Here is a 14,016-nt window from a genome sequence, read left to right as displayed (position 1 = left end):
TGCGAAATACAGAGGTCCTATGGTTGTATCTAAAAGGAGTTATCAATACCGATCTCTCTCTTTCCAGTTTTCACTTACCGGTGTGACTACATGAATGACCGACAACATAGAATCTCGCAGAAGAGCGGAGTGGAACATCTGACAGGTCTCTTCCCCAACGACATTCCGGGATTGGGGTAGATGGAACACCCATGTCCCCAATTAATGTGCTATAGGCTTCCCATTTTGGCTGTTTCATTTTTTTCCAAAGATTGACCTCTTGGTGGATCCCTCTGCTCTAGCGGACGTTAAAAGGACTGGACTGTATAGTCTACCGAAAAGGACATGCATCTCATCAGCTAAGTATAAAACTCAAAAGATCATACCGTACTGCATATCTCCAATGAATTACAGAACCGGACTCGAAAAGTACATCCCATTCCTCCATTTACAGACCAAACTATCAATCACGCCAAAATTAACTCTGACAATAGCTATCGCAATAATGGATGATCGGAGCTACCAAGAGTAAATACTTTGAGGCGAGGCTCCTCAAGCTGCCTATCTTCACGGCTATCTATTCTATTAGAATGGAACGCAACTATACAGTTTCAAAATAAGTCAACTAAGGCCCATCTTTTGTTGGCTAGAATTTGTTATATTGTAAGGGGGCAGAGCATCACTTTGTCAAAATTGTAGGTTTTCCCAGGCAAATATGTATGGAGACTTCCTTCCTCCCATCTTCTGGCATAATTAGCCTTATTTGCAATGGTGGAGATGCCTCAAACTTTATGTACCTTATTTGATTAAAGATATTTACATATTTACACAAAACAAAAACAAAAAAACAATAATTATCGCCATAACTTAGTATTATAACTACTGAACCGGGGAACAAAATAGAATCAAACATGCTCGCAAGCTACTCAAAGTCGATTGTAATTGGGCTCAATTCTTTTCAAGTTCAAGCACTTGAATTTGCCATATTTCAATTGGGTATGTGTATGTGCACGTGTGTGTGTATATATATAGAGAGAGAGAGTAAGCACATACTCTATTATAATTTGAGTAGGATAAAACTAAACCTAAACCAAAATGCACCTTTGAATTACCAAGTTAAGCTCGAGCTTAGAAAAGCTCTACACCGAGTGTTCAATCTTAAGCTACCATCCATGACATCTGCGACAAAACTTGTGGCCAGGACTAGTAGGATCTAGTAGGATATTTCCTTCACCAACAGATTTTATATTTGAAAGAAGCAGGAATCACCTACCACCTAACCCCAGAAATAAAACTATAATGAATACCCAAGGTCAAGTACCATCAGCCCTTCCCCTCCCCATTGCCTTGGAGCCCTAACTGACAGGAAACACAATGACCCTTTTGAATGGACTTTCAACAATCAACTTCACTCAGGGGCAGGTGACTAATGACTCGGAAGAAAGGTAGGTCCACAAAGAAATTCATGTATATTTTTTGTTTAATCATGTTTCTCCCACTAAAATGTCTGGTTGGTGATGATTAGTCCACTTCCCAAACCTATAGGCACGTGAATTTGCGTGTCTACCTTCCCTCCCCTCCCCCTCCCCCTCTCTCGCTACATTTCCACATTTTCCAAGTTTCTTTAAGCCTCTGTCTTTATTGTCGCTATTGACTTGAATTTCAGTTCAAAAGATACTGGTTTTGTTATATTGCATCTCTCTCTCTCTCTCTCTCTCTCTCTCTCCCTCTCTCTCTCTCTCTCTCTCTTTATTAATATGGAGTTTCGCGGAGACTAAATATGTCTTGCTAACGATGGTCCTCGTTGTCGGTCGGGCTTTGCATTTCTAAAGGTTAGTATCTATGTCTTCCCTAAATTTCATCGCTTTTCTTTTTGCTTCTTTCTTTTTCTCTTTTCTGTTCATATCTTTGTTTCCGACAAGATCTTTTGGGCTTGATTAGTCGAAACCAGCTCTTAATAATTTGCTTGGGATCTGCTCGAAAATTTCAGAGTGAGGAAGGGTATGGCTCAAACTGTTAGTGATGAGTCGAAGACTGGAGAGCGATCGACAATAGTGGCGAAGGAAATCTAGAGGAGCTCCTGAGCTATATTGGTTTCTTCTGCTATCTCATGTCATAATTTAGTGATCACTAGATAGTTAGGTCCACCACCAGTTGTTCCTCTTTTCTTCTAAGTTTTGACTTCCACTCGCCTCTGGGGTAGCTTGGACAGACAAGTGTGGGACTTTCTCTCAGCTTACCGTCAATTTTCAAGGACCAACCTTGGACAGACGTGGGTCTTGTTCAATGGACGATGAGATATTATTTGCTTTGCCTCACCTGTGCGATTGGCTGAGTGGTTCCAAGTGGACTTTCAATTATGGATTGAGCAAAAGGACCCGGGCTCGGTTCCCGCACTGTCTATATGCAAACGTTCTTACTTTTAGACACCCACTCGGTTTTTGGCTCGGATTTTACTTCGCTCATGAAGTTATGAGGCTAGGTTTCTCGATCCCCCGATATTTATCTACCTAAAGCAGGCTTTCTTCCATCATAGAGAAAGACAGATTATCTGCGTTCGGCTTGGATTTGAGGTAACTCTTTCGTTTTCTGGACTGGGTCTTGTGTGAGATTGATATAATCAGTTTCTGTAATTCACTCGGGTCCTACGGGCCTGGGTAGGGTATTACTGCATCTATTTGACATATCACTAGGTGAATGAGGCCACTGGTGACCCCGCCCCTTTAGGCACCAAATTTGTTCTTACTTTATCAATACAAATTTATAAGATTTACCTACTAGCACCCTACTAAGCCTCCATGTATGCTTGGCATGCATACATACATATATCTAAAATATATATATATATATATATATATATATATATATATATATGTGTGTGTGTGTGTGTGTGTGTGTGTGTGTGTGTGTGTGTGTGTGTGTGTAAACGACTATGTTGGATATTTTCGCATAGCTTTTACATGTATGCTCTGCATACATACACGCACACACACATGCACGCAGGCACGCACACAGACACACACACACATACATACATACATACATACATACATACATATGTATGAACAATTACGTTGGATATTTTTGCATAGCTTTTACATGTATGCGCAGTGACGGATGCTGAAACTTAAACTAGTAGGCGACAGATGAAAAATTCTTTGTCATACCTGAGCTTAATCATAATTTACAGAAAATTCTCAGAGGTTCTAGTATGGACACCTTATCTAATTCAAACCGTATTGCTTTTACATGTATAAGCGCCACCACTAGCCTCCTTTGTCCGTCATTGTATATACGTGTACCTGAAAGTCAAGTGAAATTTTTCCATGAGTCTTCCTCTTATACATGCGATGATGCATTGCCATTACACTATGTAACTTCGTTATATCTTGCTGCATGGGAAGGACATTTGCGTTCTTACTTTCATGACGAAGGAAAATGAAAAATTAACATGGGGGTAAGAAGTTTAATGGGCACACTGAGCATAAAGTTTAAACCTAAAAAAATTGCAGAGATGACTTTCTAGATAGAGCAGACCTAGGGTTAGATATGTGGGTTCTTGGCCATAGGAGTTCTCGACACTAGACAACCTCTACCTTGATGAGGGAGAGCAGAAATCGACATCATGCAGAGAGAGGCTTAAGAGCATATAGAACCCAACGTGAAGGCATGTGTGATATTGCTTAAACCGCGGAAGCAAGGTTAGACGAGCGAGTTTCAAGCCGGTGTAGGACTTTTGCCCATAGAGGTATTCCACACTAAGCGTATTCTTTTCTGATGAGGAAAACGAAAACATTGACGTGTGGAACTTTTCCCCCCAGTTGACGTTTCGTATGTAGTATTCTACAATCGCCAGGTTATTTGGTAAAGAAACTTTAGTAGACCTCTATTTTCTATACAAGATAGCACATTTAAGTGGAGGTGATCGGTTTCAAGATTGGTAGGTTCCAAAACTAGAACCTAGAATTTATCAAGTTAGAACTGATTCTCGGTCTTTGGATTTTGAAACCTGCCCTATTTTCCCTAGAATCGAGCGTGTTTTTTCAATCTAGCTCCAAGGTTTACTCGATAACCTGTTTTTCTTTTGTTTCTATTTTTATTTCATATTTTGCTGTAAAATAATATGAGTAACAAAACCGTTTCAAAGTAAATGATGAACGAGGACGAGTGAGCAGAGGCAAGTCAAGAATGAGAGAGGGTTACAAGGCTCAAACAAGCGAGGGCGATCAGTGAGTGAGGAGGAGGGTGAGTCACAAGCGAGAAAAAGAGAGTCGTGAAGTGTCTGAGTAAGGTTGGAGAGAATAGAAAAAAAGAGAAATAGGAAAAGAAAAAGTTGCCAAGAGAAAAACTAGGATTTATAGGCTTTATGAAACGAACCAAGAACTTCGAATCAGACTAGTTTTCAAGGCCATATGATCCGTTTATTAGGGAGAACCAGTCTGGTTGCATAGCTCTACATTCAAGTAAGTCTTCGTCATAATATGTATAGACGCTTCATGTTTCTTTACTACCATAGCAAGTGTTCTTCGGTGTTAGCGCTGCTATGTGGTTGCGAGAAGTATACCTCAAGATATTTATAAGGACTTTGCTAAATTTTCTTCTAGTTAAGCTCAAGCACGAATGTCCTCATCTCTTGTAGTCAAGATTGATCTATTGAAAGTCTATACCTTTAGAGAACAACCGTCGCCACTAATAGAACGTGATGGCTCTACGGGACAACACAGTCAGCAAAATGTGAAATTCAAACACAAGTAAAAGGGTTGCAAAATACAATGGAATGGTTTGTTTTTTTTGTTTGTTTTTTTTTTTTGGCTGAAAAAATAAAATGGAATGGTTGCAATGTACTGATGACCTGACCCGGGAATCTTTTTCTGCATGGGTCGTACCAGATTATTTCACGCGTATGGTATCCTTGATTCAAAAATAGTACACCTGATTTTCAGTTTTAGAATATCAATGGTTGCTGAGTAAGCTAGGGTTTCAGATGCTCTAGGATAAGCTTATCCACATCTCATATGCGTTGCAGTACGAGCTGAGCGAGTTGCTTTTTATCTATTTTCTATTATGAACCTGCTCGGTACTTAAACTACTCAAGTTCATGCTAGTATGTATTTAGGAAAATCGTCGATGAGATATTTTGATTATGGTGGGCAAATACTACCACGTGGCATATTGAAGGGTAAATCGGGGACACAAGAAGGAGAGCGATAGTGATTTAGAAATGGTTCAACCATCAAGACTTGGCTAGAAGTTCGCTAATAATCCTTTCTTCAGGGGAGGTATATATAGGTAAATAAACATCCTGACGAGTTTGGTGCTGCTTTTTAAATGTGATCGCATTGCATGCATGGTGCATTATGGATGCATCACGCTCCCGTAAAGTCATACAAATTCCTAAACTCAAGAACGAAGAATCAAAATGTGCTTCATCAAGAACATGAATGGATTCTTGTCGCAACTTTGAAATGCCCCAGCTTCGATATTCATTATGTCACCAGATCACCTTGTGATGTCTAATCAATGCAAGAGATGCTACATATGTGGAATTGATTTCTCACTGAGATTCATTACAATGTCTTTACCTGGGAATTGCTTCATTCAGGGATTAACTTTTTTCAAATACCCGAGTTGCACCAACGAAAAAAAAGAGTTGGATTTCTAAATGTTGATAACAATAAAGCCTTGTCGCTTAGTGATTATGTAACTCTAGTAGTAAAAGTTCTTGATACAGTCTTCTATGTCAATTAAGTGAGTAAACTATAGAGTAAATCAACACTCTTAATTACATGTAAGAATGCTAAAAAGGCAAGCACGTTCCTTATAATAAAACTATTATTAGTACAAGTAAAAACCGTACCTTCTGTGGAGTCATATGTATATATGATGTCTAATTGCATGAGTATGATTGAAGCTCCTATATATCTATGCACTTAATAAGATTTATCAAATTGTATATCACTTCTTCAACTAGATTTTTCCGGCAATACCAGTCATTATTCATAAACTTGTAGCACAGTTGTTATCGATCAACCTGTCATTGTGGTATCTCAGATTAAAAATTACCTTTCACATAAGGATATTTGGATTCGTGTTGCATATCTAAGAAGTAAAGAGGAACTGTGCTCATATGATGAGCGGCAAGGAGAATCTTGATGTTAAGATAATAAAGGCTTAATTTCATATAATCTTTTGATGTACTACTATCAGCTAGGGAAAGATTCATATGCACGAAAGGTAATGAAATGCAGTAAAGTTGTCATTATAAGTACCCACATTCACACCTAGAGAACCACTGAAGTTTTCTTACATAAGCAACGAAAAGATTAACAAATGAAGTAAGAAAGAAAATGTGAAAAAAATCAATTTCCACCCACAATACTTGCATACTGGCTACCACTTGTGCATCTCGGATATACTAAAAGTGTTTCTTTAACCATAGATGCACACATGGCAACGTGCTAGCATCATCCATAAGTTCATTTTTTCCGTCGACCATTTGGACAGAACAAGAACTCAAGAAATTAAGCTATAGAACTATATATTTGTACCCTTTCTTTGGGACTCGCGCGCAAGTGATTATAGGTTCCATTTTTGCTGATCAGCTGATGGCCCCATTGCAGCTCTCAATTCAGCTTCCCAGATGGCTCCTTGATTATTGAAGGTAGGAGAAACCATAGGAAGGAAAGAAGTCGCACGCTGATGCTGATTCGTGTACCCATCCTCGTTGATCAGAGAATCCAAGAATGAAGAGAACACGTCCTCATTGCTGTTGTCCATGTAGAATTGAGCATGGGTCTGCGCTTCACTACGGTGTGACGAAGATCCGGCCCTTATCGCTGACCCATCAAGATTCTGCCAATTCTGATTGACACCACCCTGATGATCAACCCTAGGGTTTTGATGCAGATCTTGCAGGTTAGTCATCACGTCCTTAGGGTCCTGGGTGTTATCAGTTATGGCGACTTGATAGTGATCGCCATTAGTCACTTGAAACTCAGATGCAGTAGGGTTTTGTGGGGAGATTGAAGCGGGTGCAAAATCATGGTCATCTGATGTTGGCATGTTGGGGATAAGTTCTAATGGCTTGTGGGTCCTCGGGTCTATTCCTTGGCTGATGAGTTTCTTGCTGAGATGAGTGTTCCAGTAGTTCTTGATCTCGTTGTCTGTCCTCCCTGGAATTCTGCCAGCTATCAGGGACCACCTAAAATCAAGTTCAACCAAACTAATTGGATCAAAAACAATATTAGAAATTATTTAGACAGATACCTACAAGAGCATGAGTTAGTATATTGGTGAGCACCCAGATGTTCTCGCTAACTAGTGATTACTATGTGTGTGAGAGAGTAACATCTTCAAGTCCAAGACGTGCACAGGAAAGAGAGAGTTAAATAAAGGGATAGCCTAGCTAAGAAGGCTATGCATGTGGAGGTTCAACAAATCTCTGAAATGGATCGGGTTTTGCTATAATTGTAAAGTATTAGTCTCACCTGTTACCAAGCAATCGGTGGAGCCTCAGGATGAGATCTTCCTCGTCTGGTGCGATCTGCCCCCTCTTGACAGATGGCCGGAGATAGTTCATCCACCGGAGGCGGCAGCTCTTGCCACAGCGCATAAGCCCTGCCCGCTTCGGCAGAGTCCTCCACCTCCCTTCCCCTTCCTTCTTTACGTAGCTCGCCAGAATCTCGTCTTCCTCAGGCGTCCAAGGGCCTCTCTTGATTCCCACTTTGCTACAGCATGGCGTCGGCTTGCTCGGCGAATTCGACGAAGAGGACGACGATGGATTCCTCATCTCTCCTTCTCTCCTTCTCTCCCTCTCTCCCTCTCTCTCTCCCTCTCTCTCTTCTTGCTCTGTCTCTCTGTGCGCGAAGGATGATTGATTGTGGATAAAGTGAATTAGGGTTCCATAGGGGAGGGCAATATATGTAGGGAGATGATGGTGTCGTAAAAGGGCAGGAAGAAAAGTACAAAGAGCGCACACGAGACAGCCTTCATTAAAAAAAGACCAGGCATATCGAACGGCCAATGAGTCCTCAACGCGTGGCAGTGCAATGGCTATTATATCTAACGTTTGATTGCATGGGCGGCCATCAAGAGGTGGATGTGAGACTTGAGAGGTTGAACGTATGGTCGTATTCCCAGAATGATGACTAAGATGGAAAGCATAACTTGTCATCTTTATTTAATGCTATCCAAATAAGTAAAAAAAAAGAATCGCTTGGACATTACGGCTTGGCTTATCTTTCCCCGGCGCATGTTTTTGGTAACTTGAGGAAAAAGATTAGAATACAAATATACTTAGTGCGTACCTGGCGACAAATGATCAGCAGAAGTGGCAAGAACAACAGGTTATACGGTAAAACTCCTCTCTTGAATACCCTTCACATCCTTTGTTCTTTCAGAGATCTCAGGACCCTCTGCCGGTGATTTACGTTTCGATTGATGTCGACTGTTATATGCACCATCTGTTGAAGTTGGTTGAGACGACAATGGGAGCGCTTGTGTGTTAGATGCTGACGACTTCTTCCTCAGCGTCCCTAACATCATCGATGAATGGAAACGAAGTATGCATGAACGGTTGAAATTAACTGTGAGACGAGGGGAAGTACCTTGTGCTGTGGAGTATTTACGACCTCATTTCCGGACAACGTTGGGTATGACTCTCTCTACAAGATGACCGACGTAGGTGGCCTGCTCCAAGATCATTTTGGATGAGAAATGTGCAATCCGACTGGTGCAATTTTCTGCACCGACACGGAGCACCTAGTCTTTCGTTTAGGCTCCTATTGTTTTGTGGAAATTTTTTTCCAAAAAAACATTCTCCTTATTTTTTGGTATTTATATCGCTTGGAAAAATGAGTCAATGGAATATCGAAAAAAAGATAATAGAAATGGCATATCTTTCATACAGCGCTCATAATAATGTCAAAATTTTAGTTTGATCACTTAAGTGCCACCTAAAAAAGAAAAGATCACTTAAAGTGCTAACACTCATTTAGGTTACTAGAAATTTGACGTGATAATATATTATTAATTTCCTTAACCGACATGATTCTCTAATATGCCTAGTTAGTAATAATAGCCCTAAACAACATCATCGAGATCATTGCCCCGAATATAAACCCTACTTTTGCTTTGTACAAATTAGGGTTTTTGTCCCATTTGACATCAATTTTTTTTTTTCCAATTTGCTGACAATCAAAGAAAAAGAAAAGATGGAAGATGATGAGGTGCTGATGAAGATGAGGAAGGTAATGAAGGTCATCGCCTAGGTCGAAGCTAGGTACGGACTCGATGACCTCTCGGATGAGGGTTCATCCCTAATTTCACCCATCGATTCTTGGCTTCGTGGCCATGAAGAGGTCGATCAAAATCGGGTGGACACGCTGCTACTCTATCTCCAAATCTACAACCCTGGCGATCGCGATTCGACTAGAGTTTCCTTGCAAATTCAATTTCCCTATCCACAGCGCAACCAATGTCAATGGAATTTGGTAGACAACAAGAGAACAGAAAAAACCAAAACGAAATAGAAAGTAGGAGACAAATCAGGAAGGAATCAAAGTCATATTTAGAATTTATCGAACTCCATGGAGAAAATCTGAACTACAGTGCATCGTTGTCATTTGTCGTCGTTGAACGAGAAAGTGAAGGAGATTGAAGAAGAGTAAATGACCAAACCGCATCATTTAATTAAATAAGTCACGTAAGATTTTTGGCTAGAATTTGTCTTATGTGGTCAAGACCTTGGTGTTTGTTGTTGACACCTAAATTGGAGGTCGCGACATTTGTGTCCAAGTCCTCAACACCTGAGCTCGAGACCTTAGTGTCCATATCTAGATCCCTATGGCACCCTTGTCTGAAAGCTTGTGCTCAAGACCCCAGTGCCTAGGTGTGCCCAGATGTGGTTCTTTGATTATCCACATGCAAGGCACTAATATTCAAATAGTTTATATTTATTCAAGAAGTCAAATGAGTCCTAAAATAACGGAAAGTATTTTCCGAATAATTTTCAGATTTCAACTAAACATAAAAAATTATTGTCATTTTCTTGAAAAATAACTTTTTGAAAAATATTTTCGAGAAATGTAATATTTTTGTGAAGCAAATGTATCATGGAAAATAAATTATAAGGAAAGCATTTTCCTTAAAACAATCACTTATATTGTTTAAAATAATTAGTCGATAAAGAATATTTCCATTATTGATAACAATAATGAAAAAAAAATTATTTAATTTTTAATTTTGTAAGTGACACAAGCGGTCATTTTAAGTTTTTTTTTTTTTTTTCTAAATCACTCATTTTCTGCGAAAAAAACAAACCCTTACTTCCCCTTTAACATTTCATGTATGTGGAAAACCCTTTTTGTTTACTTAGAAATATATTAGGGGTTTCTACTCACAAGGCACGCGTCATTCAAATTTACGACATGTTAAGACTCTTAAACCCTAAAAAAGTTTTGCCATTTTGGAAAATAACAAAAGGAAAATGAATGATAAAGCACGGGACGATTGATATACATTCATCATGTATCGCGGCAAATAGTTTTTTTTTCTAGGGTTCCAGGGTTTCCCCATGTCGTATGCTAGACGATAGAGACGGTACACTGAATTAGACTGAGTAAGTTGAAAACTATGCTTTCCGGCGGGACCAAGGGAATTATATTTTGAAGAATAGTTACGGTAGCCATTGAAAGATTATATAGCAAATAAATAAGTCAGACGTCAAGCAGGCTTATAATATAAACGGACGTCGTATATTATGTTCTTCCTTTATACCCCGACGAATATAGACTATACATATCGCTTCGAAATTCCCGAGTCGCTTGTACGAGCATGGATCTAGCTCCGTGTACCTCGTCCATTTTCAGACTTTTATACAGTGCATGGAACCGATGGTGTTTAGGCTCATTTCGACAGTAAGTCAAACAAATTTCCCTGTTGCCTTGTTTAGGCTCATTTCGACAGTAAGTCAAACAAATTTCACTGTTGCCTTCTATTTCGGTTTGGCGAACGAAAGATTGACCGTCTCCGGTCAGCATGCACGAAGAGCTCGCGTAATGTGTAAGTCACCGTCTATGTCCTTTTTCTAGATCTAATGAAGAATGGTCGTATAACGACATGGAGAGGATGCCTAATTTCTCTCTTTTGCGCGCCTTTAAATATTCAACGGGCTCCAATAATGGCCGGCCTTCAGTCTTCAAAAGCGATCCGGTTATGATACGACTTTGAAAAGTCTACTAAATCTGATCTAGATACCTCGTAGGAAAACGCACATGGAGGCAAACCAACGAGTGCCCTGTGGGTTCGTCCCGCCGCTCTTTTGGAATCGAATGTTAGGCTCGTCAACGGCGCGTGGAGGGTTATCCCGCAGGGCTTTGCGTTCGTGTACTTTGTCTCTCCTCGAACTTGGAAAAACCCTGGCCCCCCTCGAGAGTTGAAAGCTTGCGACTTTGACTCGGGCTATTATTGGGGCGGGATGCCGCGAATCGGACCCCGGGCAAGTGTTACCTGAATTCGTGCTATTGTTCTATTGATCGAATCCATCGCGTGTGGAGAATGATCTGGCTTGGATTAAGTCTCGCTAAAATACGGTTTCGTAAGTTCACAAATTATGATCATTTGTATTCGTTATATCACTCGTGAAAGAAAAAGTTTATGTTCTCGACAGAGAGATCTCCAGGCGACAATCGAGATCGCTCCTTCGCTCCACACTAGACAGGTAGAGCGGAAGTATGATGGAGATTGAATTTAAGAGTCTTGAGTGTAAGAAAATGTAAAGTACAACGAAATGGAATAATTATCAAATGAGTGTTAAATCTATCATATGAATGTTAATGCAGTCTTAAATTTTATAATTTCACCAATATAATGGTGTCCGGTTATTGCCAACTATCTTGCATGGCACTCTAACGTGAATAACTTATCAACGATTTCCAAGTGGTAATTGGCCAAAACAACCACATTAAAATTTCATATAAATATTTAGCATTATACTAGCAAAATTGCAAAGTTTATGACTAAATTAATATATGTATAATAGGTTTAGAATTGAATTGGTAACTTTCCTCAATGAAATTAAAATTACATAGATACGAAAACATCAAAAATGCAAAGTACCTGAGCCGGGTTTACATGAAACCGAAAGTGCAGGTAACAAAACATAAGGAGATCTCAAGAGAGATCTCTTGCCCACAGCTTTTCATCTCATCCACATTGATGCCTTCATATGGAATTTCAACTTCCACCTCTCTCGAAAGATTACTTGCAGCCCTTAGCTAAGTATCTTGAAAGCATTTGATTTTTATATCTCAGCCTTGTTTTCTTGCTTCCCTCTGTCGACACTTAGCTCCTATAAACAATGTTTTTTACCCCCTTTTCACACCTCTTAGCCGATTAATCAAAAGATAATTTGTCTTTATTCCTTAAATTGACCCACTTAAAAGAATGTTTGGGAGCAAATATTGATACCTATTTTTACTAATATGCCATTTCAAGATATGTCCGACCTAACGTAGATGCTCACTTTGATGATTTAGTTATAAAAAAAAAAAAATGATATCTTAGCACTTATGTCTAGAGAAAGCTTACATCCACAAAATAGTTATGTCAACATTGGTGGAGTGGTGATCTTCGATTGCGACCATTCATCATGTCAAATCGAGATGCAAGTACAATAAATAAGAGTTAATGGCATAGATTCCAAAGTACTATATTTAGTTTTTTGGCCATGACATTACCTTTGTCGCTAGTAAACATTCCTATGAATGGTAAGGCATCCTGTGCAATGCATGTGTGACTAGTATCTTGAAAAAAATATCAATTCGATATCAGACAAATCTCTAGATTCTCGTGACACTCCACTATTGCCAATCTCAATCACGAGAACTTTCATCTCGTGTACCCATGACCTCTTCGGCTGCTTCATCATCCACAATTTTTTACGATGTCATTGTCAAGTGATTCAATAATTTAAATTGTTACGTGAAGACGTTTTTTAATATTTAAATATTCCAACGCTCCTTCAAGAAATTTATGATTGAAAGGGTAAAAAAAGATTTAAAATATTTGAACTCGAGACATTCACTTTGATACTATTAAATTAAAGCATAATTTAATACTTTTGAACATTCTGATAGATACTCGTGAAATTTATGCTCATTCGCTGTGAATTTGTTCTTGTCGACGGATTTGGGTATGGCATGTGCATTTGTGCTTGGGAAATTGATGGTCCCGGCTGGTGACTGCTTTTTAATTATTGGAGACAAGTGGGTCACTTTGCCCCTCTCTCAATCTCTCTCTCTCACACACACATTTTCATCTTGATAGTGCTGCTTGCCACTAATCTTCACGTGTTTGATGGAAGACTCGTGGAGCCATGTAATTGGGTCACTTCATTCTTTTCATGAATCTTAATCCCGCATTAATCTTTCAAGGTAAGTGAAAATATTAATTATCCTCCCACTTCACTTTATTTCAAATTATCCCTTAAACATGATTACTCTAGCACAATGATTTCTCAAAGTGGCACTCGTTACTTTGGGGCTTTCCACCAACTCAATCCTTTTTCAAAACCCACTGTAAGCTCAATCACTTCTGAATCGATAACTTTCTAAACTCGTCACGGCAATAAATAATGGCCAGCCGATGAACATGTGCCCATCAAGTGCATTTTTGGGACTTTGCAAAGGGCATTTTGGTCTAAAAACCACCAAAACCTAAAAGCCCTTAGTTGAAGAATCCATCAACCCCACGGCGTACTCCTCGCACATGAGAAAGTGCCTATAGCTGAAATTGCTTCGGTGCCTGATCACAGCTTTCCTCCCACGTCTATAATGATTCCCCATCTCCAGTTTTTCGATCTATGCTGAAGAAACCGCAGCCTTTTTCTCTCTGTCCTATAGAGTTAGGGCACATTTGAGAATTTCCAACGTTGCTTTGACGCGCACACGAGTGGCACAGGAAAAATGTGTTTTTGTGGGGGCTAGAATGCCCCGTACAAGGGGGCGAAATACGCACGAGATGAGCCGCCGTTGTTGA

The 14,016-nt window shown here is 39.6% G+C and overlaps 1 protein-coding gene and 1 long non-coding RNA gene across 2 annotated transcripts; one reads left to right on the top strand and one right to left on the bottom strand.

Moving 5' to 3' along the window:
* Positions 1-1,607: 1,607 nt before the first annotated feature.
* On the top strand, positions 1,608-7,082 carry LOC104425276. Its single transcript, XR_005547907.1, has 4 exons — positions 1,608-1,811; positions 1,970-2,552; positions 5,096-5,268; positions 6,600-7,082. It is a non-coding gene; the product is annotated as an uncharacterized LOC104425276 (long non-coding RNA).
* On the bottom strand, positions 6,215-7,962 carry LOC104425277 (transcription repressor MYB6). Its single transcript, XM_010037927.3, has 2 exons — positions 7,467-7,962; positions 6,215-7,180 (listed from the first exon to the last, which is right to left on the bottom strand). The coding sequence occupies exons 1-2, from the start codon at positions 7,766-7,768 to the stop codon at positions 6,556-6,558; spliced, it is 927 nt and encodes a 308-aa protein (XP_010036229.1). The 5' UTR covers positions 7,769-7,962; the 3' UTR covers positions 6,215-6,555.
* Between the last annotated feature and the right edge of the window lie 6,054 nt (positions 7,963-14,016).

This window comes from Eucalyptus grandis, chromosome 11 (genome assembly GCF_016545825.1).
Source record: "Eucalyptus grandis isolate ANBG69807.140 chromosome 11, ASM1654582v1, whole genome shotgun sequence".
NCBI lineage: Eukaryota > Viridiplantae > Streptophyta > Magnoliopsida > Myrtales > Myrtaceae > Eucalyptus > Eucalyptus grandis.
Note: the sequence above shows the minus strand (reverse complement) of the source record. Positions and strands in the feature narration are given on the sequence as shown.

Bases quoted from the DNA above. Each gene is read 5' to 3' on its own strand.
- LOC104425277 (XM_010037927.3), bottom strand. From the start codon at position 7,768: ATGAGGAATCCATCGTCGTCCTCTTCGTCGAATTCGCCGAGCAAGCCG. The intron at 7,181-7,466 runs GTGAGACTAATA...ACTTGATTTTAG, and splicing joins CACCGATTGCTTGGTAACAG to GTGGTCCCTGATAGCTGGCA.